Below are 25,053 nucleotides of genomic sequence, written 5' to 3'. Positions count from 1 at the left end.
TTCACTGTACTGATTTAAGAAATACTGATAGGGAAAAATAAATATCTGGTTTGGCTTCCCACCTTCTCTAGGGTAAATCTTAGCTGTTCTTGGAACATTAATTAAAGTGAATGGGCGACTGCTTTTAAAGTTAAGGTATTTTCCCTACCCAGCCACTTTGTTTGGGGCTTTTGGGGTCACACACTAGCACCCTCTTAATTATCGAATCCAGTAATTTTTGTAGTCTTGGGGAAAGGTGCTTTCCTCTAGTCAGAGTGGGAATGTCCTACCCAGTGCCTGTGCATTTATGAAGCTCTTATACCTCCTTTTCTTCGAGTGCCACTCGCATCCTCTTCTAGATCTTGCTCTTCATCTGAGGGGATAAATGAGCAGTATTAGCAATTAGAGGTCAACAATCTCACATTCGTTACACTGAGGGGTCTCCTTTCTCTAAGTTCATCATACTCTCTTCTTTAAGGAAAGTGTAACTACCATTTTTTAAAAATCATCTCTCACCTTCAAACTGGCCATCTCCTCCTCCTTCCTTTCCCATTCATTAATTCACAAACATTTTGAAGTGCTTACTACATGCAAGATGCTGCACTAGCAACTGGGGACAAGCAATAGACAAAACCATCCTTGTAGAGCTTCTAATCTACTGGATTATTTATTTAGGTGCCTATCATTAAGATCCTAATCCTTTTCCTCAAACTCTATTTCTCCTCCCCTTCTGGAATTCTCTTCAAAATTTATCGTCTTCATGCAAGCATTCTCTCTGGTTTTTCTTTTCTTTTCTTTCTTTCTTTCTTTCTTTTTTTTTGTTGAGACAGGGTCTCTCTCTGTGCTGTGGCATCTTCATAGCTCACTGCAACTTCAAACTCCCGGGCTCACACGATCCTCCTGCCTCACCCTCCTGAGTAGCTGGGACTACAGGTGTGTGCTGCCACGCCTGGCTAATTTTTCTATTTTTTGTAGAGACGGGGTCTTGCTATTGCCCAGGCTGGTCTCAAACTCCTGGACTGAAGCAATCCTCCCACCTTGTCCTCCCAAAGTGCTAGGATTACAGGTGTGAACCACCATGCCAGGCCCTCTCTGGTTTTAAGCACTCCAGAATTAGGATGTTACAGTGTGTGTGTGTGTTTGTGTGTGTGTGAGAGAGAGAGAGATTTGAAGTGGGTGTTTAATCCCTCCGTGATTAATTAGTCCTTAATGTATCTATCTTTGTTCAGCTGTAGCGTGGCGGAAGCTGGTCATGTACATAATTTTATGTTCCTAGTATTTGGGGCTTGTTGTTATCTTTTTACTGTTTTTATTCAGCCTGCCTTGTTCATTAGAGTATAAGCTCCTGAGGGCAGTTGGAATGGTCTTTTAATTAATTGCTGTAGATTCACAATGGGTTCTAAGTCAATGCCAGTGTCTAACTCCAGTCAAGTGTTTATATGGCCAAAGCCACAATATGATTGGCCTAAGTTTCTTGCCCTCATTAATCTGTTTCATCTCAGACTTCATACTACCTGATAAAATAGGAATTTGGCCTTTATAAAGAAAGCATGTGTACCAGAATCATATTTAGCTGTTTTATACATGGGGCACAATGAGCAAAAATATATTTGCTGTTTTTCTACCACCACCACATTCTCTCTCACTCACATGCACACCCATGTACACACACATGCACAGTGAATAGGGCATGATAAGCAATGTTTTAAGGGCTGAATACTCAGCTTCTCCTGGCCGCATTTCCTTCCTTTCCTTTCTCTTTCTGGGTCTTACGACACTTGATTGTCTTGCTTCTCCATAGTTTTGCCACTAAATGGAACCTTTGAGGAGATAGTCTGGGGACATTTCTTTTTTTCTTTTTTTAAATATAAGGTTTATAGGCCAAAATGAATTCTGGTATGTCAGACTGGGAGAAGTAAAATCTAAACTCGAAGGTAAGCAGAGGCAGCATAAAAATATGTTAGAATACTATAGAACATTATAGAAGTAATTGATTTCACATAAAAAATGACACCATTCCTTGCAAAAATAAAAATTAAGAGATTGACACTCTGGGAAAATAAACCACGTATTACCAAGATATATATATATATATATATACACACACACACATACACACACACACATATATATACACACACACATACACATACACACACACATGTCCTCAAGGTACTATAGGAAAAAGAACATTTTGACTCAACAATTCTCATCTCCATGTATGAGCCAGCAGCAGAGAATTTCCTACTTACCACCTGTAGTGCTTCCCCAATACCACCATGAGGAATAAAGATGTGAGATAATGGAGGAGTGAAATCAAATATAGGAAATAGATCATGCTGAAGTAAATCACATTAAACATTCTTTGCACATTGTCTTCTCATTACTTGCCCACTTCCTTCCTTCCTCTACTATGATGCTTTCCCTTTTTGATGTGGGACTAATTTTGCAGGATTGAAAATATTAGAGAAAGAGTTGGCACATCCTCAGCTTTAGAGATACCCAATAATTTGGACAGAGAGCAGCTCTTTTGCTGATATCAGACAACTCAATCACAAAGACCAGTAATTTGCTGTGCTTAGGAACTTTTGCAGAGAGGGTTTATTCTACCTCTGCTGTCTGTGCGCAGCTGTCTCTTCCTCCCAATTCTAATCAATGTAAATTGGGTCACATCTCCACTGTGAATTACAAATTGGATCCGAAGTTGGAGGGTCACCGTGCCTGCTACTCTACCTCCTTCCCACCACCATTAGATGGGAAGCTACACCAAAGATCTTTTCTAAATAAATCAGACTTTATTGTAAAACTCGGCCACTGACGAGACATAACCTCATTAGCATTGATTTTAAAATAAATTATTGAAAGTGGCTTGCCTGCTCTTTGCATTTGTAAAATAGGAGAATGTAAATGTATTTGCAATGATAAAAATGAAAACTAAAACTTGATTCCTTTATCCTTTCAGGCAACAGCACTTAATCTAGTCATGATACAAAAATGGAAAAATAGAAATCTCAATTCCAGACCAGATACTCTGATTTCCATTGCACCTTTGGAGTCACTTAGAAAGAAAGAAAAATGTTGGCCATAGAGCTTGTATATCATTTACCACCATTACTAAACTCTACAGTGATGGATGTGAACAGGGAAGCTCCAATCCCCACATTTGTTCTATCTAACGCTGTCCTTCTTGGGTGGCTGAAAGTGGGCTTGAGTTAAGAAACCTTGCTATTGATGGGCTGGGTGCTATGCTTCTGGGGCCTTTGAAAGACCGAGTATGGGGCATCGACATACAGTGAAGGAAAGTGCCTTCCACAGCTGGGAAGCACACCCCTCAGCACCTCCCCAGGTTCAAAAGGCACTGTACAAATAGCAAGGCATACAATTTATCTCAGATCCTTCCATGAAAACAAACTGGTATCTTTAAACTCCAAAATCAAGACAGCTGATTATATGGCAACAAAAAAGTCTTTTTTCTCACAAAAGGGGTTGGGTTAAATGGCTAAATTTCACATTTTTATTAATCTGTAACACACGGCTTTAATTTTAAGAGACTATTTTGGGAAAAATATTTTTTAGGCTAAAGAGCTTGTTGAAGTTCTTTATAAGAATGTTATTAGGCATTTTAGCATTACAGCTACTGAAATACATCTTCATTTAAGAGAGAATTAAAATTTATGTGCTAGCTCAACTTTAAACAGTAATAGATTATAATGGTCCTTGCTCCTAACAGGGCATATGGGACCCCAACCTTACATAGGTTTTAAACAAATTAACCTCCAAAGATTACTGTCCACTTATTACATTAAATGCTCTGCTTGATCCCCAAATATCTCGTCTCAATTGGGAAAACAGTTGAAGAAGATTCTGTTAACTGTGTGAACATGTGAGAGAACCATGGGGCATCACAAATGAGCATCAGTATCCGGAGATTCAATTTCAATCAACATTCTTGGCATCATTTCAGGGACACTAATGAGAGGCTGAGAGGAATAGGACACTGAATCCACCTCGGAGGGATAGTGAGGAGCCAGCTTCTTATGACACCTGGGTCCTTTCTGAAGTGCTGCTCTGACACCCCTCTGACATTGGGTAAACTGCTATCAGAAAGAATGAGATCTGAAAAATTGACTAGATTAGGAAGAGGGGAAATCACTTCCCCAAACAAAGCAAAGTGACGACAACTTTAAACATGTCAACTGTATCAATGTGCAACCAGATGTCAAGGTGCTCTGGTGACAGATGCAACAGAAATACAGATGGACTAGAAGTGCAAAGGGAACATGCAGAAAAGTGGAAAGTAACAGATCCATGTCATGCACAGATATGTTATCAATCTACGGATGCTGTAGCACCTCATCAGACAACATGGAAAATACAAGCAAGATGATAATAACACATTTAATTCTCTGTTGTGTATTTGGTAATCTCAACTGTAACCTCACGATATTTGCATCCTATTTCTGTGGTATGGTTTTGATGTAAAAAATATTAAACTCAGTTTGTGCTAATTGCCACACTTGGAATGCACTGAGTTAATGTCACAAATAATAACTCAGCACCTACTAATTGGGGAGAAAGACCTGAATACAAATCACTGTGGTAAGGGCTAAAACAAAGCTTAATTTCAGTTGAGTATCTGGGAGGGTGTTACTGAGGAAACACATTTAAGCGGAATGTGTAGGGTTTTTTTTCTTTTTCTCTTTCTTTTTTTTCTTGAGACAGGGCCTTGCTTTGTTGCCCAGGCTGGGGTGCAGCGGCAGGATCACAGCTCACTGCAGCCTTGAACTTTTGGGTTCAAGTAATCTTCTTGCCTCAGCCTTCCAAGTAGCCAGGACTACAGGCACATGCCACCATGCCCAGCTAATTTTTTAAAGTTTTTGTAGAGGTGGGGCCTTGCTGTATTGCCCAGACTGGTCTTGAACTCCTGGCCTCAAGCCATCCTCCTGCCTCGGCCTTCCAACGTGAGCCACTGTGCTCAGTCAGAATGTGTAGGATTTGACAGGCTGAGACCAGGGAGGATATTTTAGGTAGAAAAAACAACATGGTTCCAGTTTTGGTGCTGGCCAAGCAGCACTGTGGGGCTGGGGCTCAGTGTGCGTGGGAGTGAGAGAAAGAAAAGGCCAGGAAGCTCCAAGAAGGCCTGATGCTGCTGCTGACTTTTCCCTGATGTTTCTTCTTTCTTCATAAGCCTTGTATTTTTGGTCTCTGTTTCTTTCTTATTTATTTATTTATTTATTTTTTTGAGACAGGGTCCCATTCTGTTGCCTGGGCTGGAGTGCAGTGGTGTGATCATAGCTTACTGCAACCTACAACTCCTGGGCTCAAGCGATCCTCCTGCCTCAGCCTCCCTAGTAGCTGGGACTACAGGCATAGACAACCACGCCCAGCTAATTTTTAAATTTTTTGTAGAGACAGGATCTCACTATGTTTCTCAGGCTGGACTTGAACTCTTGGTCTCAAGCAATCCTCTCACCTCAGCCTCCCAAAGTGCTGGGATTACAGGCATGAGCCGCCGTGCCTAGCCTTTTTCTTTCTTTAGACCTCTTACTAGTGACCCCCTTCCTGTGGGTCTGGACATCTATACAGGGGGGAAAATATTTCTACAGAATGCTTGTTTCCATTTGATTCAAAATTTTAAAAACCTTGTTATATGCTTTGTTATATAGCAATCTGGTTTTTGGGTCTATAGTAATGCCCTGGGGCAATGTGGGCAGCACTGGATGTGTGCAGAAATTCCCAGGGAGGGCTCTTCATCTTTCTGTTTGCTCTTCTGAAGTCTCCGTAGAGAACACAGCCGGATTCCACTGCCATTGCAGCTGCTACAAGGCCCCAGATGTGGTGATTCAGTGGTCTCAGGTGCCTTGCTGGATCCCAGCCTTGAGGCCCCAGACAGGGAAATCTGATAAAAGTTGTCCTTTAATGGAATCTTGAACATGGAACTGAGCCTGTGCTGGCCTGTAAAATAACTTGGGTGGGCGGGGTGAGAGGGCTCAGGAAGCCTCCCATTTTCTACATATTGCTTTTGCATTTTTTTCCTGGTAGTTCCCTGCAGTTTTTTTTTTTTTTTTTTTTTTTTTTGAGACAGAGTCTCACTCTGTTGCCTGGACTAGTGTGCCGTGGCATCAGCCTAGCTCACAGCAACCTCAGATCAGACTCCTGGGCTCAAGCAATCCTTCTGCCTCAGCCTTCCGAGTAGCTGGGACCACAGACATGTGCCACCATGCCTGGCTAATTTTTTCTATATATTTTTAGCTGTCCAGATCATTTCTTTCTATTTTTAGTAGAGATGGGGTCTCGCTCTTGCTCAGGCTGGTCTTGAACTCCTGACCTTGAGCGATCCTCCCGCCTTGGCCTCCCAGAGTGCTAGGATTATAGGCGTGAGCCACCACGCCCGGCCTTCCCTGCAGTTTAATCTACTGCAAATGACATCCTAAAAATCAAGGGCCCCCTTATGCTCAACAGGGATGTTCAGAAATCCCACCAGATACCAACCTTGAAACCATGTATTGCAGGACTAATAGTTTTGTGGTCTGGCTGAAAACCTTGAGAGCTCTGGTTTTCCCTCATGGGGAGAAGAGTGCTAGCCATGTAGCAAATGCTAATCATCCCATGATTAATGTGATGTCGTGAGTTTAATTTGATGACCTATACATTATTTTGATTAGGGTAAAACATTTTTTTATTGACTTGGTATGTGTTACAAGTACTTTTCTCTCTACCGAGAAGCTCATCTAAATTATACTCTGGAAGGGAGGTCTCACTGAAATGGCTTTCCTCAGAGGGACAGCGAGGGCATGTGTATGGGCCCTGTCCCAAAGAGGAGGATTAGCAGAACCGTCAATGCTAGATATCCTCCACAAAGCACATTTACCTGTTACAATGAAACGAATGTTGGAGGCCCAAGTCATTAGACGATTGATGGGTATGCAATGTTAGCACAATCCAACATTACCGTCGGCTGTCCCTCCACCCAGCACCTGGCCTCGCAGTAAAAACGGGCCTGAGCAGAAGGTGCGCTCCACATTCCATCTGCTCAGGATTTTCAATTTCACCTGTCTATACACATAGCTGGAAACGTCCACCTGGACTGTCTTGGGTCCGATTGGTGAGGGCGGGGACCTGACCATCTCCCAACTCTTTAAGGAGGTAATACTTCCTATTTAAACAACCAAATTAATAATAGCCAGCATTTACTGAGTGCTCACTGTATACCAGGGCTCTGTGCTAAGTGCTTTACACATTTCAGCTCTAGACTCCTCACTACATCCCTCTAACATGGCCACTGTTGTTGTTCCCAGTTTACAAGAAGGACCATCAGAAAAAGAGGGAGTGGGTAACTTGCTCAAGGTCTCACCACTAGCAGGTGGCAGAGCAGATCCATCCTGACTTAGAGCCAGCACTTGTACATGTGATGCTGTGCTGTCTCTCACATGCCGCTGCTTGGTAGGTTGTCTTGTGAGATGGTGGCAGCGGGGAGACAGTGTTAGGTCCCCTCATGTTCCCTCTCAGTTCCTCCAGGACTGGTAGTGAGGCTCATGCAAAACTCAAACAGCAATTTCAGAAGAAACAGCTGAGTGGAGTGGACAGGAAGCTGGATGATGGAGACTTGTGGCTGAAATATTCATATTATAATTAAATACCAATATATCCCACCTCCAGTGCTGTCTCTAAGAACTGTGATGGATAGAGGCTTTTGGGAAATAACTCGTTGGCTGGGTACAGTGTTGTTCTTTGGAAACTTATAGGCAAGTTAGCTACTGTTTCCCTAATTTGTAGAACAAGACACTGTGCGGCCTTCCTCACTTCTGACAGATGGTTGCTGTGGGCAGGGGTAAGTGGCTTCTTCAATAAGGCATACCAGTCTCCATGCCCTTGGGTCTACTCAAACATACAAGTTGGTGGGAACTTTGCAGGAATGCCCTGATACCCTTGGCAGTGCTGCAGTGGCCAAGGGTAGGAGTTTAGGAGGCAGGAGGAAGATGGTCGTTAAGAAGCCAATCATGCATTCATTGCCTGCACCTGGGGTATGGGAACTCCCATATTCATCTTATTATCTGAGGCTGTTCTCCCTTTATTCTCCTTTGCTTTGTGTCTCTGAGCATCAGCCCCCTTTCCCCTGGCTCCTTTGAAAACTGAACGTGGTGCATAAAAAGGCTCTTTCTTTCCACCCCAGAGGGCTGAGTGGTTCAGTGAGGTTTTCCCAGAGCACTCTCGCACAGCTGTAACCCAAAGTGCAGAGTCACCCGGATATTTCCCCAAGCCGAGAAAGGAGTGAGCAGAATGTGAGCTCACTAGGAAGATTCTGGCCAAGTTGGGGAGTGCATCTCCTTTTAGGGAGTGTTGTGAATTAGATCCATTTCTGCACCCTGCTGTTGCAATGGAGCAGACTGTGAAAGGGAAGATTCTCAGAGGAGCTGTGTTTTAATGTAGCAATTTGATTCAATTTTCCACTCTATAAAATTACCCATCACTGCTCGTTGCTTTCTAACAGACACCTTCACTCTTAATTTAACAATCCTATCGAATTCTGCCAGGGAAATTGGAAAAATTTATCACCTGTGAAATTTTATTTTCCTTTGGTTGTATCTGTTTTTGTAAAACTTCATTAACGACGATGACTTGCTGAGGAAATTATCATTTTTTTTTAACATCAGACACAAGAAATGGCCCGACCTCAACCAAGATATCATTTGCATAATAAAACACAACAAAAAGGCTAGGGAAGTCGGACTGGCAGAGGCTGGAAGTGCTAGAAGAAGCAGGCTCTCCTTGCTGGGAGAGTGGGTGAGGTCCCCAGCAGGGAGAGGATGTGCGGCCAGAGTCCTGCTCCTTGACTCAGGAGGCAATGACACGGCTTCTCCTCCAGGGATGAGATGAATGCAGTGTTGTGAGGGTTGGACCCTCTTCTTAGGAAGCCTTGAAATGCACGTAGCTTACTGAGTGTGCTTCTAGCAACCATCCCTATCTTCAGGAGCTTGAGTGTTAGATTCACCTTAGTTCCTAGGTTCATCTGGGATTGAGGTTTAAATTGCTATAAATTTAGGCTTAACTTGAATTTCTCAGCAGAGCACTGAACTCCTGGCAAATTTCCACAGGAACGATCTTTCTGAATGGACTTGAAGATTCAGCATTCCCGTGGTCTAACTACCTCACGATTAAAAGGCTCAGACTTGGGTTTTCCATCGTCTGGCCCCCACTGTGCTCTGCACTGTTCACCAGCTGCTGTCATCCCCACCAGAAGTGGCTGTGTGGCAGCAGTGATGACTATACATGTTTTGAGATGCAAGTTATCACGCCTTTGGAAAAAAAGAAGTATATAGAGTAGGCCTGCTGTAATAATGGGCAGATGAAATATGTTAGACTTATTTTTAAGAGATGGGATTTGATTCGTGGTATATCTGAACTATGGAGTAATAATTTGATAGAGTTGTGCTCTATCAAGGTTTTACCGGATGACTATTATAAAAAGATTTGTCAGCGTTTGTATGTTTCAGATTTTTGAAATCCTTCCAAACAATGAGGCAACTTTCCATTATTCTCACAATTACACAGTAAATTGAACCTACAGAGTTTTGATAACTCACCCCCAAACTCACAATAAACCCATGAAAACCAACATGAATATCCTTGACTCTTTAACCCTGTTGACACATGTACTAAGTTACTGCACATGAACATGTGTAAGACACTCCCTGATCAAACTCATCTTGCTCCCAGAGCAAGGCAGAGCCTCTATAGTGGCTTCCCTACATTCTCTTCTTCAGAGGATGAAGGTTTCAAAGTTATATTCTTCCACCAGGTCTAGGGTTTCTGAACCTAGTGAAAGATACTTAGAGGACAAAATTTCTCACCTGGTAACACTTCATAAATTTCTTCTTCTTTCTCCTCTGTAGGCTCTTTTATCCCCACACTCCCAGGCAAGATAATGGGTCTGCACTGGGGACCAGAATTTGCAGAGTCAAAACCATCAATATCATCATACATCTCTTCTTCTTGTTCTTGTTCTTCTTCTTCTTCCTCCTCCTCCTCCTCCTCTTCACATGGAATGGTTAAGGAACTCAGATCTGCCAGGGTAAAGATGAGAATGAATCAAGATACGGAGAAAAAAAGAAGAATAAGGCAGAGAAGGAAAGTGGGAGAAGAGGGAGGAGGGACTGAGAATAAAACATGTCAAAAGAAAATGAAACACTAGGTTAAGTGCTGTTATTTCTAATGTGGGCCTTGGTGGCAGGAAATCTACAGAAAAGGCCAGACTAGCACTGCATCAGGCTTAAACCATCAACATAAATCCTCCCTTGCAATAAAACTTGATCAGGATGAAGCAGCCCTGAAAAGTATGGGTGTGTGAATGAGAACATGAGACGAAAGGAAGAAAATAAGCCAAAGAGGAAAAGCCAGCGTGCCACGCACTGCTCACCAAGTAGAAAACTAGAAGGATGAATGAAGACCTGCAGTTCTCCAGGGTGCACAGAGCCATGGGAACTATGGTGGCTTCTGTAGGGTGTCTGAGCTGTCTGAAGCTCGTCTCCCCAATGATCTCTGCAGAATTTCAGACAAGTTTGTTTGCAGAGAAAAAAAATGGGCAAAAATGGAAAAGAAATGGGGTATGGAAAAATACAACAGTGCTACAGGAACAAATGGAATGGCTGAACAATGCAGTTACCGAGTCCTTTTGCAACTGTACAGTCTGGGTGACCTTAAAGTGGGTCACCACATAGAGGATGTGGAGCCATTACAGCACTGAGAAGCACCAGGGCAGGGAAGGGAGATTGGTTTTTTATTTTAATGGGGAGCTGGGAAGGTTCATTCTCGGATGTGCAGTACAGAGTGCTCTCTGAAACCCTGCTGAGGGGCCTCTGCAGGATGGGCGGGTGCAGTCAGCTTACTCTGGGGAAGGAAAGGATGGAGAGACATCCAACGTTCATTTCAAAACACAATAAAACTGTTTGGCTTGATTAGGCTTTTAATAAAGATTCTGCAACAGTTTTCATCTGAATTCTGGTGCCACCACATATGAGGAAAGGATCAAAGACACATTTGTGGCTTAAAACATATGTTATTAGTTTGTTTGTTTTAAAATAAAATGGAATGAATAATTTCTTCAATGTGGGATTCTGAAAGTACCACAGGGTACAGCTCCATAAAGCTGCTTTGAGTTTTATTGAGGTTTACACACTTAGGGGTATATTACACGCATAAATCCAAGGCACCTAGATAAGAGTGTACCCTGTAGTCCCGCCATCAATGTTCATGTTTGCCTAGTTCCAGTCTATTATACGTGACGCTGTTGGTAGATGCAATAGTTTGTTTTTGTGATAGCAAAGGCATAACTGAATAAAACAGGCAATTCTTGTAATTAAAGCTCTGCTGCTTCATTCTTTTTATCCACAATAAAATCTTACAGCAGAATAAAAAACTAAGATGAAAAGGCTTGACATGCTTCTTCCTAGGTCTTGGGCCATGTATAGAGTTGGTGTTTCTGCCCTCCTGTAGAGGCAGGGTCCTACCTTAGTATGGTATATGAGGGTTATTTGATACCAGGTGACAAGCTCAGGTTGGCTACTTCTACCTGCCAGGCCACTCCCAGACAAGGCTTCCTGGGCCACTGTTCCTGCTTTGCCTGCAGGCTGGCCAGCAGAGGGTACTCTAAGAGCAGTCATTTAATATCTTCAGGCAGGCGTCTTCCCATCCCAAAGCAAGGAGTATTTTATTGTAGCTTGGAAAATGGTAATTTGTTTTTAATGTCCAGTGTCCCTGAAGGCCACCTAGATTAGTTTAGATCTCTACTGCCTCCTAAGACTAAAACAAAAAGATTTTGAACCTCAATTGCAACTAGATGACTTTAAGTTGGATATCATGAATTTTCTTTCCAGAATACAAGGGGTTAGGAGACACTGAATTGGGCTGAGCTGATTTTTAGAATCTTCTTTTCTAGTGATTATGAATATTACAGACTTGCCTGTAGGTAGGTGGATGAGCTATGATATCAGAGGTCATCCTCAAGTTGATGACATCTTTACCTTCTGATATATATGTGGGACTATTTGTTGTTATAATATGGGAGATATGGTAGGGAAGGTAGAGATGAGAAAGGGCAGAAAAAATACATCCTGAAGCCTGTAGATTACATTTATGCAACATAACTTCAACTGCAAATCCACTCAAGTGTTATTTCTGCAAATATGACACTTACCCTTTAACAAGAAACTTATTTGATCCACCCAGTCTCTGGCCTCAGCTGGACTAGTAGCTGTAAACTAAAGAAAAATTAGTGAATTAATTTATCAGCTTCACTAACATTTCAATGAATACCAATAGGGAGGTTCAAGGGGAGGAACCTGTGAGTTTCAGAGACAAGTTTAAAGCTCAGGATTCTCTGCCCACTTAACATTTAGAAAAAAGATCAAATAGTTCACTGAAACAGATTTTTTCCTTCAGCAATTTTGCATACCCAGAGATGACAGCCCTTTCAGTCCAGACATTCACATCCATGTGCATTCATTCATTTGATTACCTATTCCTTCATCGGGCATTTATTTAAGGAAAGTTTACAGGGGGGAAAAAAAGCAAACCACCATACACACATGAAATGGGAGCCCTACCAAGGAGGTGCATTTGATAATAACTGGATGTTGAGAGTAGACAGGGAGCACTTACTACTGCCTAGAGTAGGTCAGGGAGGCTTGCTGAAGTAATACTACTTTGGTTGGACTTTAGAAAAGAGTTGGTGGAAACTGGTGAAGGGACTTGGACATTTCAGGTAGGGAGAACCATGTGCAAAAGAACAGGAATGAGGACATGCTGTACGGGGAAGGCAGGCAGACCAGCTTGACTGGAGAACAACACCACATGGAGCTGGAGAGTTGAGAGTTAGAAAAGAGTCGATAATGGCTAGGTGTGGTGGCTCACGCCTGTAATCCTAGCACTCTGGGTGGCCAAGGCGGGCGGATTGTTTGAGCTCAGGAATTCGAGATGAGCCTGAGTAAAAGTGAGAACCCATCTGTATTAAAAAAAAAAAAAAGAAAGAAATTAGCTGGACAACTAAATATATATACAAAAAATTAGCTGGGCATGGTGGCACATGCTTGTAGGCCCAGCTACTTGGGAGGCTGAGGCAGTAGGATTGCTGGAGCCCAGGAGTTTGAGGTTGCTGTGAGCTAGGCTGACACCACAGCACTGTAGCCCGGGCAACAGAGTGAGACTCTGTCTTAAAAAAAAAAAAAGAAAAAAACAGAAAAGTCGATAAAAGGGCTGTGAGTACCAGGAGTTCAGAATGAAAATATAGGCAATAGAAAGCCACTATAAATTCTAGCAAAAGGAGTGGGGGATTCTTTCAACAGTGGTGAGTAGGAAGGACTGGAATAGGGAAAGTGGGAGACAGAAGACCAACTAGAAGGCTGTTTAACTAGTCCTCTGAGTGAAGTGATAGGGACTTAACACTTGTGATGGCTGTGGGAATAAATAAGAAGGGAAAGATCCAAAGGATATTGTAAAGGAAGAATCACAGACCATGGTAATGATTTGGATTCAATGGGCCAAGGAAAAGAAAAAGTAAATAAAATACATTCTGATTCACAAAACAAGCTAGTCAAGCATCAGCCTCTAGTAATTTTTTTTAATTTTAAATAATGAATCAACTTGAAACAACTGTTGCTGAAAAATATTTTAATTATCTAGTCATTAGGGTAAGGTAAAGATATATGCTAGATAAGGAAACTAGATTCCTGCATAATACTTATTAATAGACATTATTATTCTTGGTACCTTAAAAACAAATTTCTATAAAAACATTTCTAGGGATATTGGTTTAGACTTGTTATATAAACTTTTATCTGGATGTGGTACTATCAGAATTTAATAATAAAAATAAGAAGGGACATACTCAGTGCATACATCTGTATAATATATGTTTATAAAGGATTCTATAGAAAAGCTTTAGTTTAAATTAAAAAAAATTCTAGAAATTACATAATGAAGACCTAAGTGCTTTCATCAAAAGGGTTACAGTACTGTAGACATATAAAAGATGAATGCTGAGAAAAATTTGAAGAGTCAAAGGGTTATTCAAGTGGTTAATTTAATCTTAGTATGGTTTTTCTCTTTTTTATAAGTGAGCTAACGTTTTTCTAAATTGATTTAGCAAAACTGTGATAAGATAAAAATTACCAACAAGCAGGAAATAATATATACACACACACAAACATACATTTTTGGTGAAAATCTTGCCCTGACCAGGTCCTCTAGTCCCTCAGTTATTATTGTTGCTACTTAGGAATCATTGTTGCTAGTATCTTAGAAAGCAAAGCATGTTTCTGGAAGGTTATTTTGGATAGCAAGATGACCATAGGAAAATAAATTATATTTTACTCTACAGTTCAATTTTCCTTTTTCTGGATTTCATGGAAGGAAGTGAAGATAAAATAAAGAAGAATTAAAGCCATAAAATTAGAGACTATAGGAACTGGATTAGAGACTAGGAACTGGATTGAGTGTTACAATAGACAAGAATCTCACCTATGGAGTGAGACCGAGAAGGGGAGGGATGATGGGTTGGAAGCCAAGTAAAGGCAGGATCTAGGATGAAAGTGATAACAGAGAGAAGGGAGGGCGTGACATAGTGAAGGTGAGGACATGTCAAGAAAGAGTGTCTTAGTTGGTAAGAAATGAGCAGGTAACAAAGAAAGGCTGGAACCCACCATAGCAACCAAGGCTCACATGCAATACAGAAGGAAACTGCAACACCAATGGGGATCACCATCTCAGTTCATCCTACCTCATAGCTGCGCCTATCCTGGGAGGTCAGTTCAAAGCAGGATTCTTTCTTGGAATCTCTTCGCAGGTGGGGGGCCATCCGTACACTGTATCCCTTAATGAGGAAGGTCCCTTTGGGCTGCTTGCCTGCAAGACAGGAAACCTCCCTGTATCCCTAGAGAGATGCAACTGCCAAGGGAAGGCATCTTCTCTGGTATGTAAAATAAAAGCACAGAAACAGCTGTTACATCCCTGAGGAACCACAATAGTCGAGGAAAGGTTATTAGGGAAGCTTAGGAAGAGCCTACTGCAACAGCGAGGCAGATATCACTGCCAAGCTAGGGAAATGCAACATGAAAGGTTATTTTGCCAAAAGAGTACAACAGAGACAGAGAATTTATTAGAATGTTAAGAGATCTATAATAACAGAAAGAAGGAATTATTACAGCAGGGAGAGTGTGGCTGTAAACGTGAGGCTCTTGAAGGCTATTATAGAGCTGAAACATTATTATCAGGGCCAGCAGAGCCCACATTCAAGGGGAGGGAGTGCGAGGGTGGGGAGTGGGCAGGGGGAATTATGAGGCCCTGGAATCGCTTCCCATAGTCTATGTGGCATTTGGGCTAAACTGCTTGCCCCCTCCCCTGCTGGTCAGGTGGGAATTTATGCTAGAGGGAGAATAATTAAATCTCAGTATTCTATCCCCCTTCCAAGAGGTCAAATTGGGAAGTAGCAGAGTACTGTTGAGTATTATTAAATGACGAAGCAGCAGATAGAAGGAAAAGCAGTCTATATGAAGGAAAGGAGAGATCATTCTGCCTGTTACTCCTTTTTAAAAAATAAAATATTGGAAATAGGAAAAGAGGAGGTGGCTTTCAAGGATTTTGTGACCTCATTGTGTGGTTCAGGGAGAACACATAGAGAACAGGACCTACAGTGTCTGCGTGATGCTTGTGCCTTATATCATGTGAAATGAATTGCTTAATAAATACTTTTTGATAATGATGATGATAAGGATGTCAGTGGGATGGCAATATTAAAAAAAAAAAAGGAAGAAAAGAAGAAAAAGGACTCTGTCCTCACCTGGCTGAGCTACAATAAACACACAAACACTGTACTTACTAAGAAAATGTCCTGGGCATAATAAGAAATAACTGGTGGGAAGGGAGCCATGCAACAGCGCTTTTTGACACCAGAATCTTTTTTGTTAAAGTATCTCTCCTTGTTCTAACTGGCCACTAAAATGTTTTGTTGTTTCTTTGGTCACCAGATTTTATTTCACCCTGATGGCAAAATGGTCAATAAAAGTCTCCATGTCTCTTGCTCTCGTGCTCCCCCTCCTCTCTCACCGTGAGTATAAAGGATTCTGAATGCACAGACATGATACCTGGTTTTATATGTAGGTATGCCAACCACTTATGTAAGTGCAAAGGAAATTATAAACATTTTTACAATGATACAAATGTCATATTAGTTTGAAGGCTTAAAATAAGAAGGCTTGTATGCTTAGATTCAGAAGACAAATTGTGGTTGCTGGATTTGAGAGTGGGATGGGGGTCAGAAGGACACAGGGGACTTGTTGCTCAGTTTTTGAACTATGCTGCTATCATTTCCAAGTAGGGTTTCACATTTTGCCCTTAGGTAGGAAAGGTTCTGAGGAATCCGAGATGGTGAATGGAAGATGAAGGTCTGTGATAACTGCTGTAGGCAGAGGCAGAGAGGCAGGGTGAGACAATTGCCACAAAGCTCAAGGCCAAATCTTAAGGATTTTAAGTCACTTAGCAAACTGCAGTTCTTTCTGCTCCTTTAGTACCAAAGGTGGAGGAAGTCCAAAGGCAACTGGATGGGTGTCTGATTATTCCCTAAACTGTATATCCAGGCTTTGGAAGAGGACTAAGTTTGGGAAAGGAGGAAAGGAGGAGAAACAGAAAATGATTGAAAGGAAAAAGAAGGGTCTACTCAATCTGTATCATTGGCCTCTGTACGGAGGTGGCAGAGCACAAGGAAAGCCTGCACAAGAACTGATGCTTTATTTACTCCTGGGGCAGTCCAGTCCAACTGTGCAGAAAAATATCCCTTTTTGAAAGCCTACATTCAGATACAATAATAATTTTTAGCTCTCATTTATTTGTAGTTGCCTCCAATTGAGCTTATATCCTGTATTCCATCTCATGAACTAGGCAACTGTGTTAAACATGGATGGGATGATGATGATGATGATGATGATGATGATGATGATGATGATCTTCTAGGGATAGCTCATGAGTGTTGACCAGATTGAGTGAGTGGTGGCTCATTAAAAAACTGTCTCTGGGCCGGGTGCCGTGGCTCACGCCTGTAATCCTAGCACTCTGGGAGGCCGAGGCAGGAGGATCGCTCAAGGTCAGGAGTTTGAGACCAGCCTGAGCAACAGTGAGACGCCGTCTCTACTAAAAAATAGAAAGAAATTATCTGGACAACTAAAAATATATAGAAAAAATTAGCCGGGCATGGTGGCGCATGCCTGTAGTCCCAGCTGCTCGGGAGGCTGAGACAGAAGTATAGCTTGATCCCAGGAGTTTGAGGTTGCTGTGAGCTAGGCTGACGCCATGGCACTCTAGCCCGTGCAAAAGAGTGAGACTCTGTCTCAAAAAAAAAAAAAACCAAAAAACAAAACTGTCTCTGGCCTGAGTCAACACTTTGCTGCTGCTGCTATCTGGCTGCAGGGTGTCTCTTGGGCACAGCAACCATGTGGGCCTCAGAACTCCATGGGTGTAGGAATGTCCTCTGTACTACTTCCCAGTGGTCAGTAGGATAAAGTTTGGAGCATGCTCTTAGAGAGTCTGAACTCTAGGGTTCTATTTCTGGGCCACTGTTAAGCTGCTTAAATCTTAGAATTAATTTTTTTTCAATATTTTAGCTATGTTATTAATGCTTAAAAAGAGTTTGAAGTTCTTTTTTTAAAAAAAAAAAACAAAGTGCCAAAACATCCAACTTTGACAATGTTGTGTGATTAGTCATAATAAAAGATAACCCTCTGGTATGTTGACCATGCTATCTTAGTATTTAAAGAGGAAATAATTTCTAAATTGGTCTCTGCATTTTTGGTGATGGGCAAGGCATTATTTACCCAAGCCTATTTCTTTCCTAAACATGTGCCTTTATGGGTGTTACTTAAGGACTGCTATCTTGAGATCTAAGTGTTTGAGAATTTACGAAGTGTTTGCATCCAGGAGTGAGATGCTGCTGTGCAAATGAAGAACACTTACTCTTCTCATTAGCGTAGTAGTAGAAGAGGCTTCTGCTGACAACACACCATCGCTTCTGCCACTCTGATCCAAAGAAACTATGATCTAAACAGAACAGCAGTAGGAGACATAAATTCAGGTAACTACAATCACTGAAGAGTCCGTAAAATCCAACAACACACAGTCCAGTGTGTTATTGTTTTATTTCCCAGGTTAATGGTCTGTAAAACCCTCCCTTTCACTCCCACAGGTTATCCCATATTAACTCCAGGTCCAGTGGACTAGCTCAGTTAAAGCTCCAAGTTCTAAACAGGATTGCCTGCTCTGTGCCCTTGTGGCTGTCTTTTTATCTAGCATCCTGTACTTCTCAAATTCCCCATGATATCTTTATGTGTTGCCTTTGACAAAACAGAATGATCCCAGGCCACAGGCATGAGAAAGGCTTTTTCTGTGCTAAGCCAACTTGCCTGTTGATTGTCAAACCTGAGACTCCAACCTTATTTGTACCTATTCTAATTGAATGAGTTAAAGGTCAAGAGTTGGGCTTGTTTGAAATTTGAAAGTAGGCTGTTTCAAGAACGATATAAATATATACTCTTGGCAAAACAGTTTTACTCCTCAGAGGAACACACTGAGAGGAGGACAAGAATATCATTCACTCATTCATTTAACAAGTTTTATTATGCACCTGTTGTGTACCAGGCACTGGGGACACAGTGCTGAGCAAGGCGGAATCAATCCCTATCCTGATGAAGCTGACAGTCTGCTAAAGATTTGGGCCATTTCTCTTCAGCTAACATACAAACGCCAGACTTTTTTTCTTTCCTTACTTTGCTTTTGCTTACTAGTATTGGGCACAGAGAAGGCATCTGACATTATAGCCCTCTTTTTCCTCATTTCCCTTCCCTTCCTGGAATGTTCTGCAATCTGGGTTTGATCCATACCTTTGCTTTTCTTCTCCAAGTATCCCTGTTTGATGATGTTATCAAGCTCCTGAGCTCCTCTTAGGACGTCTTCCGTTCCTAAAAGGAACACCAATAAAATGCTTTGTTGAAATTTGACAATTTATTTGAAATTTATTTCGGGTACTTTAGACAATCCACGTTAATGACAGAGGTACAGAAGAGCAATTGCTTAAACTCAGTGCAAAATAAAACAATTTCTATATGGTTGGGGAAAAAAGTTAATTTTCTTTCTTCCTAATTATATCCAATGGTAAAATCACTTAGAATTATCTAAACATACATTAGTTTGTAGCAAAGAGAGGTAGCCTAAATATGTACTAATTGGCATGAAAAAGACTCCAGGGAATTAAGAATTTGCTGTGGATATAAGTTCCAAATTAGATAATTCACATTGAGATAATCAAAAGTCAAATGAATAGCTACCAGCACGGACAAGCTTTAATGAGTGACAGTCTCCACCATAAACATAGTCACCTCAGAGAGAGCAATAAACACACACTCAATTTTTTTTTAAAAAACACAAACAGAAAGCCACCTTTGTGAACATAAATTTTATTAAGTTCACACCAAGAAGGGCTATACAAGCTGAACTTGGTAATAACTGACAAATCCTATTTTTTTCAAAGTATGGGAAAGAGTCTTTGCAGAAGCCTTAACAAAGAGAAGATCCTGGAACTGACATCAGCCTTTAATTGTATGCTGGTAACATTCTTAGCTTTCAATTAGCCTCGTTAGGTACAAATTTATTGAGAAGTCAAGATCCTAATCCATCTTCCTCCACTGGGGTTTAACTTACTTTACAGAATGGAGAGGCAAAGGATAGAGATGAAGAAGAAGGAGTTTACTCCTCAAAAAATAAAATGAAAGAAAAATAATAAAACTCCTCCAAGAACACACGCTACATTTCCTAATTAGGCAAAATGAAGAACTAGCAGAGTCTCAATATTTCTTCTTTTTAGTCCCCAAACCCAAATTTCTTTGATTGTCTTTAAAAGTTACAAAGCAAACTAAATACAAAACAAAGTAAGGCACAACCACATCTGAATCAACTGGGTCACTTATACAGTATCTTGAGACTTTTGGGTGAAATATTTTCTTTTTCAAACAAGTCCTATTTGAACTTTTCCTACAATAACGTTTATTTATTGGTGGCTACAAGCTGGCATTTTGTTCAGTGCTTTACCTACTTCTCACTTAAAAATAACACTTTAAGACAATTTAAAATGCAATTAAAATTACTTTTTGCTTCTAAGCTGTTTCAAGCTTAGATTTAAAAACGTAGATCAGAAGGGCCTCTCTTTTTCTTTTTTAACATGTCTATGTGCCTGATTCTTTATCCAGTTGGTCTTTCTTGTCAACTACCTTGTTCATGGACTATTTTCATCTGTGTGTTTTATAGTTAGCAAACTCCGTGGCTGCCAAAAATCTTCCAGGGTGTGTGCATGAGATGAACAGTAGCAAAGGAAAGTTCATTTTTCTAGGATTCTTTCATTTTTCCTACCCCTCTGAAAATTCTATTATCCCCCTGAAGAACTCTCCAAGAAAACAATAGCAGATTCTACTAAGGGGGGAGCCTTGGGTGGGGTGAGGACCAGGTATGGTAGGGAAGGCCCTCTGAAGGAGAGCCCATTCTCTCTGAAGTGCTGTCAAAAAATTGTTCCTGAAGGCCTAAAAATTAAATGAAAGACACAGGGGATAAGGAAAACAGGATCCCCTAAGCTTGGAGTTCCCATCTCTTCATCCTACAGTTTTTTTTTCTTTTCTTCTTAAATGTCTTGTTAAACTTAGAGACACAGCTTCTTGTTAAAGATGCCAAGAGTCTGAATCATAAAAGACATGTTAAACGTTCTATTAGAATTCAAACCTCCTTTTTTAATGCAAATCTAAATGCCATTTTATGGAACATCTATAATTATGAAAATGGGAAGACATTGCCTCTTGTGTGCGGGGAGAGTCTGTGAGTATGAATATTACATTAATGTGCCCACACCAGCTCACTGATCCTGCTGGCAGGAGCATAAAAAATGCTTGAGTGAAACTTTTATTTAGATGTTAAGACTCCAGGCCCCAGCGGGGTGACAGAGACAGCCCCTGTGAGTTGCCATCAGAGAGAGAGCTTGAATTGAATTACCCAGGGGGGAGGAAGTAGTGATGAGCACTGCTTCGCTTATTTAATTTCATTTACTTTCAGTACATTATCAGCATGAGGCTTTTCTCTCTCCACCAACTGAAACCCAAGAATGCTACCACCAAGAAAACAAAGACATAATGCAGCAGGGATGTTTGAACTCAAAGTCACTAATTCTAGGAGACAAGGGATGGCACCATCACCACCTTCTCTCCCTGAGAGTCAAATTCGGTTTGCTAAAATTGGGCACGGAATGAGTTGCTGAATTTTCTCTCTTGGTCATTCACTAACAAGATTCTGAAGAGAGTGGTATAGCTAGAAATATAGTTTTTTATGGGCTGTGTTTACATACATGGACAGATGCTTATGTTGCTTTCTTACTCATTGGAGAGGATCTGTATCGATCAACTTTCTTGCCTGGTTTCCCTTAAGGCGGTGGGGACAAATAGGATTATAGGTAAAGTTTGGAATGATGATGGAAAAAAATCAGGAAATCAAATCAAATCAGTCTCTATTCTATTGTCTGCTATGTACAAGGCATTGTGTGATGAGTACAGTAACAGAATTGTTCTCAATGTAGAGTTAACTCTGAGCATAATCTCATTAGCTCCATGATCTATCAGACAAATCCAGACAACCAAGATGGGAAGCCACTGTGGCACTCAAGCTGTCTCCTCTTTCAGTGTCAGCTCAGGGTCCTAATGATCAAGAACTGGTGATCCTGAGGATGCATAACTTAGTCATGCTGTGGGGTGATGAGGCAGGAGGAGTCTTGTATGCCTCAATCCACACTCACTGGCAAATGAATAGATCTGCAGAGAGCTACTTAATGCATAACAGAAAGTATGTAAATGCTTTACAGGATGATAATAAAAACAGGAAGAAATCACAAACAATTGTATAAGTTACCATCTTAAGGCAACAACATTTATATTTAAGTATACAATTTAAAAAAACAGAAGCTTTTTGTCCATTGCCTGAAAAAAGATATCACTACTATAATGAAAAAATAGAAATGATTTCAATTTATTGAGAATAAACGGCCCTCTTGGATAAACCTAAGGGTGTATTACATTATATCAGCACAAAACAGAATTACATTAGTGTCATAATCTCTCTCTACCACTACACTTAACTAACTCTCTCAGGATAGCCCATATAAAGAAAAGGTCACTTAGCTGAAGGATGTGGGGCCACAAAGATAAGATCAACAGAGAAGTGTGTTACCCAGAAGTGATGGCCGCCCAACTTTCTTGGCAGATGAAGATAAAAGCAATTCTCAGACATCCTTCTGCTTCATCCAGATTCCTTTAAACCCTGTATCCCACCCACACCCAACTCTGCAATAAAAGATGACAGGGTAGGATTCCATCTCTCAGCGCTAAACATGACTCTTCAGTCAGCTATGCACAGCAACAACAATGGGGGCCCTTTGGAGTGTGATACATTTCCATAAAGCAGTCAATAAAAAAGACACGGGAGCTTATGTGAGTCACGGCCTATTTAACCAGCTGTGTTCTAGCCCACTGAGAAAAGAGAATTGGAGAAATCAGTTGGCAACACCACAGCACAAGGCTAATATCACAGGAGGCCACACAATTTCCACTGCAACAGGGCTGCAGCCCCTGCAGAACGAGCCAGGTGCCCACTAACTTTCATTACAAGCAGCTGGCTTGGTCTCTTGCTAAATCAACCTGAAAAGAAAATCAATGATTTTTTAAAAATATCTTTTGTTCAACTCTTTCCCTCTTGTAAATTGTGAACTTCTTCCATCCTTCCCCTTTCCTGTTAATTCAAGTTCTTTTCAACTCTTTAAAAAAGGGGCCAAACCAGTTTGAGTCTACAGACTGATAGCTACCAGGGGTGAGTTTCAGGCAGGGGAAAGTTTAGCAAGTTCCTTCATTAAAGCACCCATGAGAAGAGCCTGGGGATTTGAGTGAATGAGTTTGGAGAAAATTTAATATTTGAAGGCTGGAAATGGTCAAGTTCCATCTGCAATTCCGATTCACTCACACGGGGCTGATGTGTGTGCATCTACAGACATGTACACAAACACATGCCCCATAATGCCTCAAATGCACACAGGTAAAAAGGGCGTTGCAGGGTAGGGTAGGGTGGGGTAGTTGTCTGGTGGTTGTTGATCCCAAATCTGTTCGTTAAACTCTTTCCTTTGCATTTGGTTTCTGTGGCCTTCCTTAATAATTTCATTACTGCTTTTTCTTTAGCTTCTTGCTTTTCTGGGTTACTTTTTTGCCTTTTTCTCAATTTTCAGGAACCAGTCAATAAATGATAGTTTTTAATATCTGGCAAGAAGTGTTCATCTTCTGATGCTAACCAGGAAGATGGTTTCAGTGATCTTCCTTTATTAGTCCCTTGGGATAGGCTTATATAATTCTTTAAACTTCTATGGTTCTATTTGATATCCACCTGAGTTTACACTTATTCCACACACTTTTCCGTCATTGTGTGTCACTTATTAAGGAATTTAGACCAATACATGTAAGGTGAAGAATTCTAAACTGCTACTAATAATAGACTTAGGATCTAAACGTTTCAAAGATATAGAAACCATTCAAACAAATGGCTTTAAACTAACTGAATGGAACTGTTCATGGAGAAATAAACCCAACAGCAGATGAAAGGAAGGGAGTGAACACAATGCACTTAATCAAGTTCTTTCACAAGCTGTGACGTAAGAAGCTAGGAAACAAAACAAGTGCCAGTGGGGCTAGACTAAAGGACATCAGAAAATGTAGAAATGATACATTTGTAGTTAACAAACCAACACAGAAGACAACATTCAGGAGACCTCAATGGACTCATGCTGCCTTTCCAAATTTTTAAAGTCTTTTTAAAAAAAACATTGAATTCAGGTTACAGACCAAACAGTAAAAATCTGTGGAGGAATCTTGTTATACTGAGGATAAAAAAAATCATGATAGGTTCTAGGTCAGTAGTACTAAGAAAAAAACCAGATAATGATCAGAATAATAAAAAACTAATATGTTATAACAAAAATGGTAAAAAAAAAACTAACCAGTTTTTAATCAGCATTTTTATATCTCACGTAAGTTGTACAGCATTCCTATGAGGTGTGTATTATCATTACCTCCACTTTCCCGACCAGGAAACTGAGTTGTAATGAGATGGCATGACTCGCTGAAGGTTGCTCAGCTGGAAAAGTCCACTCTTTTTCCAACATTCTTTTCTTTTTTTTTTTTTTTTTTTGAGATAGAGTCTCTCTCAGTCACCCTTGGTAGAGTGTCATGGAATCAGCATAGCTCACAGCAACCTCCAACTCCTGGGCTCAAGCAATCCTCCTGCCTCAGCCTTCCAAGTAGCTGGGACTATAGGCGCTCGGCTAATTTTTTGTTTCTATTTTTAGAAACACCACGCCTGGTTAATTTTTTGTTTCTATTTTTAGTTGCCTGGCATTTTTTTTCTATTTTTAGTAGAGATGGGGTCTTGCTTTTGCTCAGGCTGGTCTCGAACTCCTAACCTCAAGAGATCCTCCCACCTCGGCCTTCCAGAGTGCTAGGCTTACAGGCATGAGCCACGGCACCTGGCCTAATTATTTAATTTCTTGAAGCCTAAAGAAATGCTCCCAGTGGGAAATCTGGTCCCTTTCATAGAGGGCAGTGGAATTCACTATTCATATACCTGTTTCTCTTCATATCCCCAGGGGCCCTAGTACACACAGTAGGTGCCCAATAAATGTTTGTCAAACTGATCTGAAACCACTTCTAGCCTATTGGGACTTATTATGGTCTAAGAAGGCTATATGGGGGTGAATATTTGTTAGACAAACCATTTCCACCTAAGCCACAAAACGCAATTTTTGTTCTGCTGTATATTTACTACTTTAATCTCAGGTTGGTAATGTGAAACTAGAAAGTAAAGAAAGGGAAAGAAAGGAAGGTTTAGCCAAGCGAGCAAGGAGGAAGTGGGGGTGTAGAAGGTAGGAGGAATGACAGTACTGAGAATGAAAGGAAGGGGGGCTAAGAA

The 25,053-nt window shown here is 41.0% G+C and overlaps 1 protein-coding gene across 6 annotated transcripts in view; it reads right to left on the bottom strand.

The window, feature by feature from the left end:
* The window catches only part of SKAP1 (src kinase associated phosphoprotein 1), a 251,697-nt gene that overhangs the window by 30,013 nt on the left and 196,631 nt on the right, over window positions 1–25,053 (bottom strand). For all 6 annotated transcript variants that reach the window (XM_045526284.1, XM_045526286.1, XM_045526285.1 and 3 more), the window contains exons 5-10: window positions 18,900–18,977; window positions 17,977–18,060; window positions 14,753–14,877; window positions 12,173–12,236; window positions 9,831–10,043; window positions 302–352 (exon numbers count right to left, since the gene is read on the bottom strand). In XM_045526284.1, the coding sequence (XP_045382240.1) occupies window positions 302–352; window positions 9,831–10,043; window positions 12,173–12,236; window positions 14,753–14,877; window positions 17,977–18,060; window positions 18,900–18,977 (615 nt within the window). The remainder of the gene's footprint in view (window positions 1–301; window positions 353–9,830; window positions 10,044–12,172; window positions 12,237–14,752; window positions 14,878–17,976; window positions 18,061–18,899; window positions 18,978–25,053) is intronic.

This window comes from Lemur catta, chromosome 15 (genome assembly GCF_020740605.2).
Source record: "Lemur catta isolate mLemCat1 chromosome 15, mLemCat1.pri, whole genome shotgun sequence".
Taxonomy (NCBI): domain Eukaryota; kingdom Metazoa; phylum Chordata; class Mammalia; order Primates; family Lemuridae; genus Lemur; species Lemur catta.
This window is presented reverse-complemented; position numbering and strand designations above follow the sequence as displayed.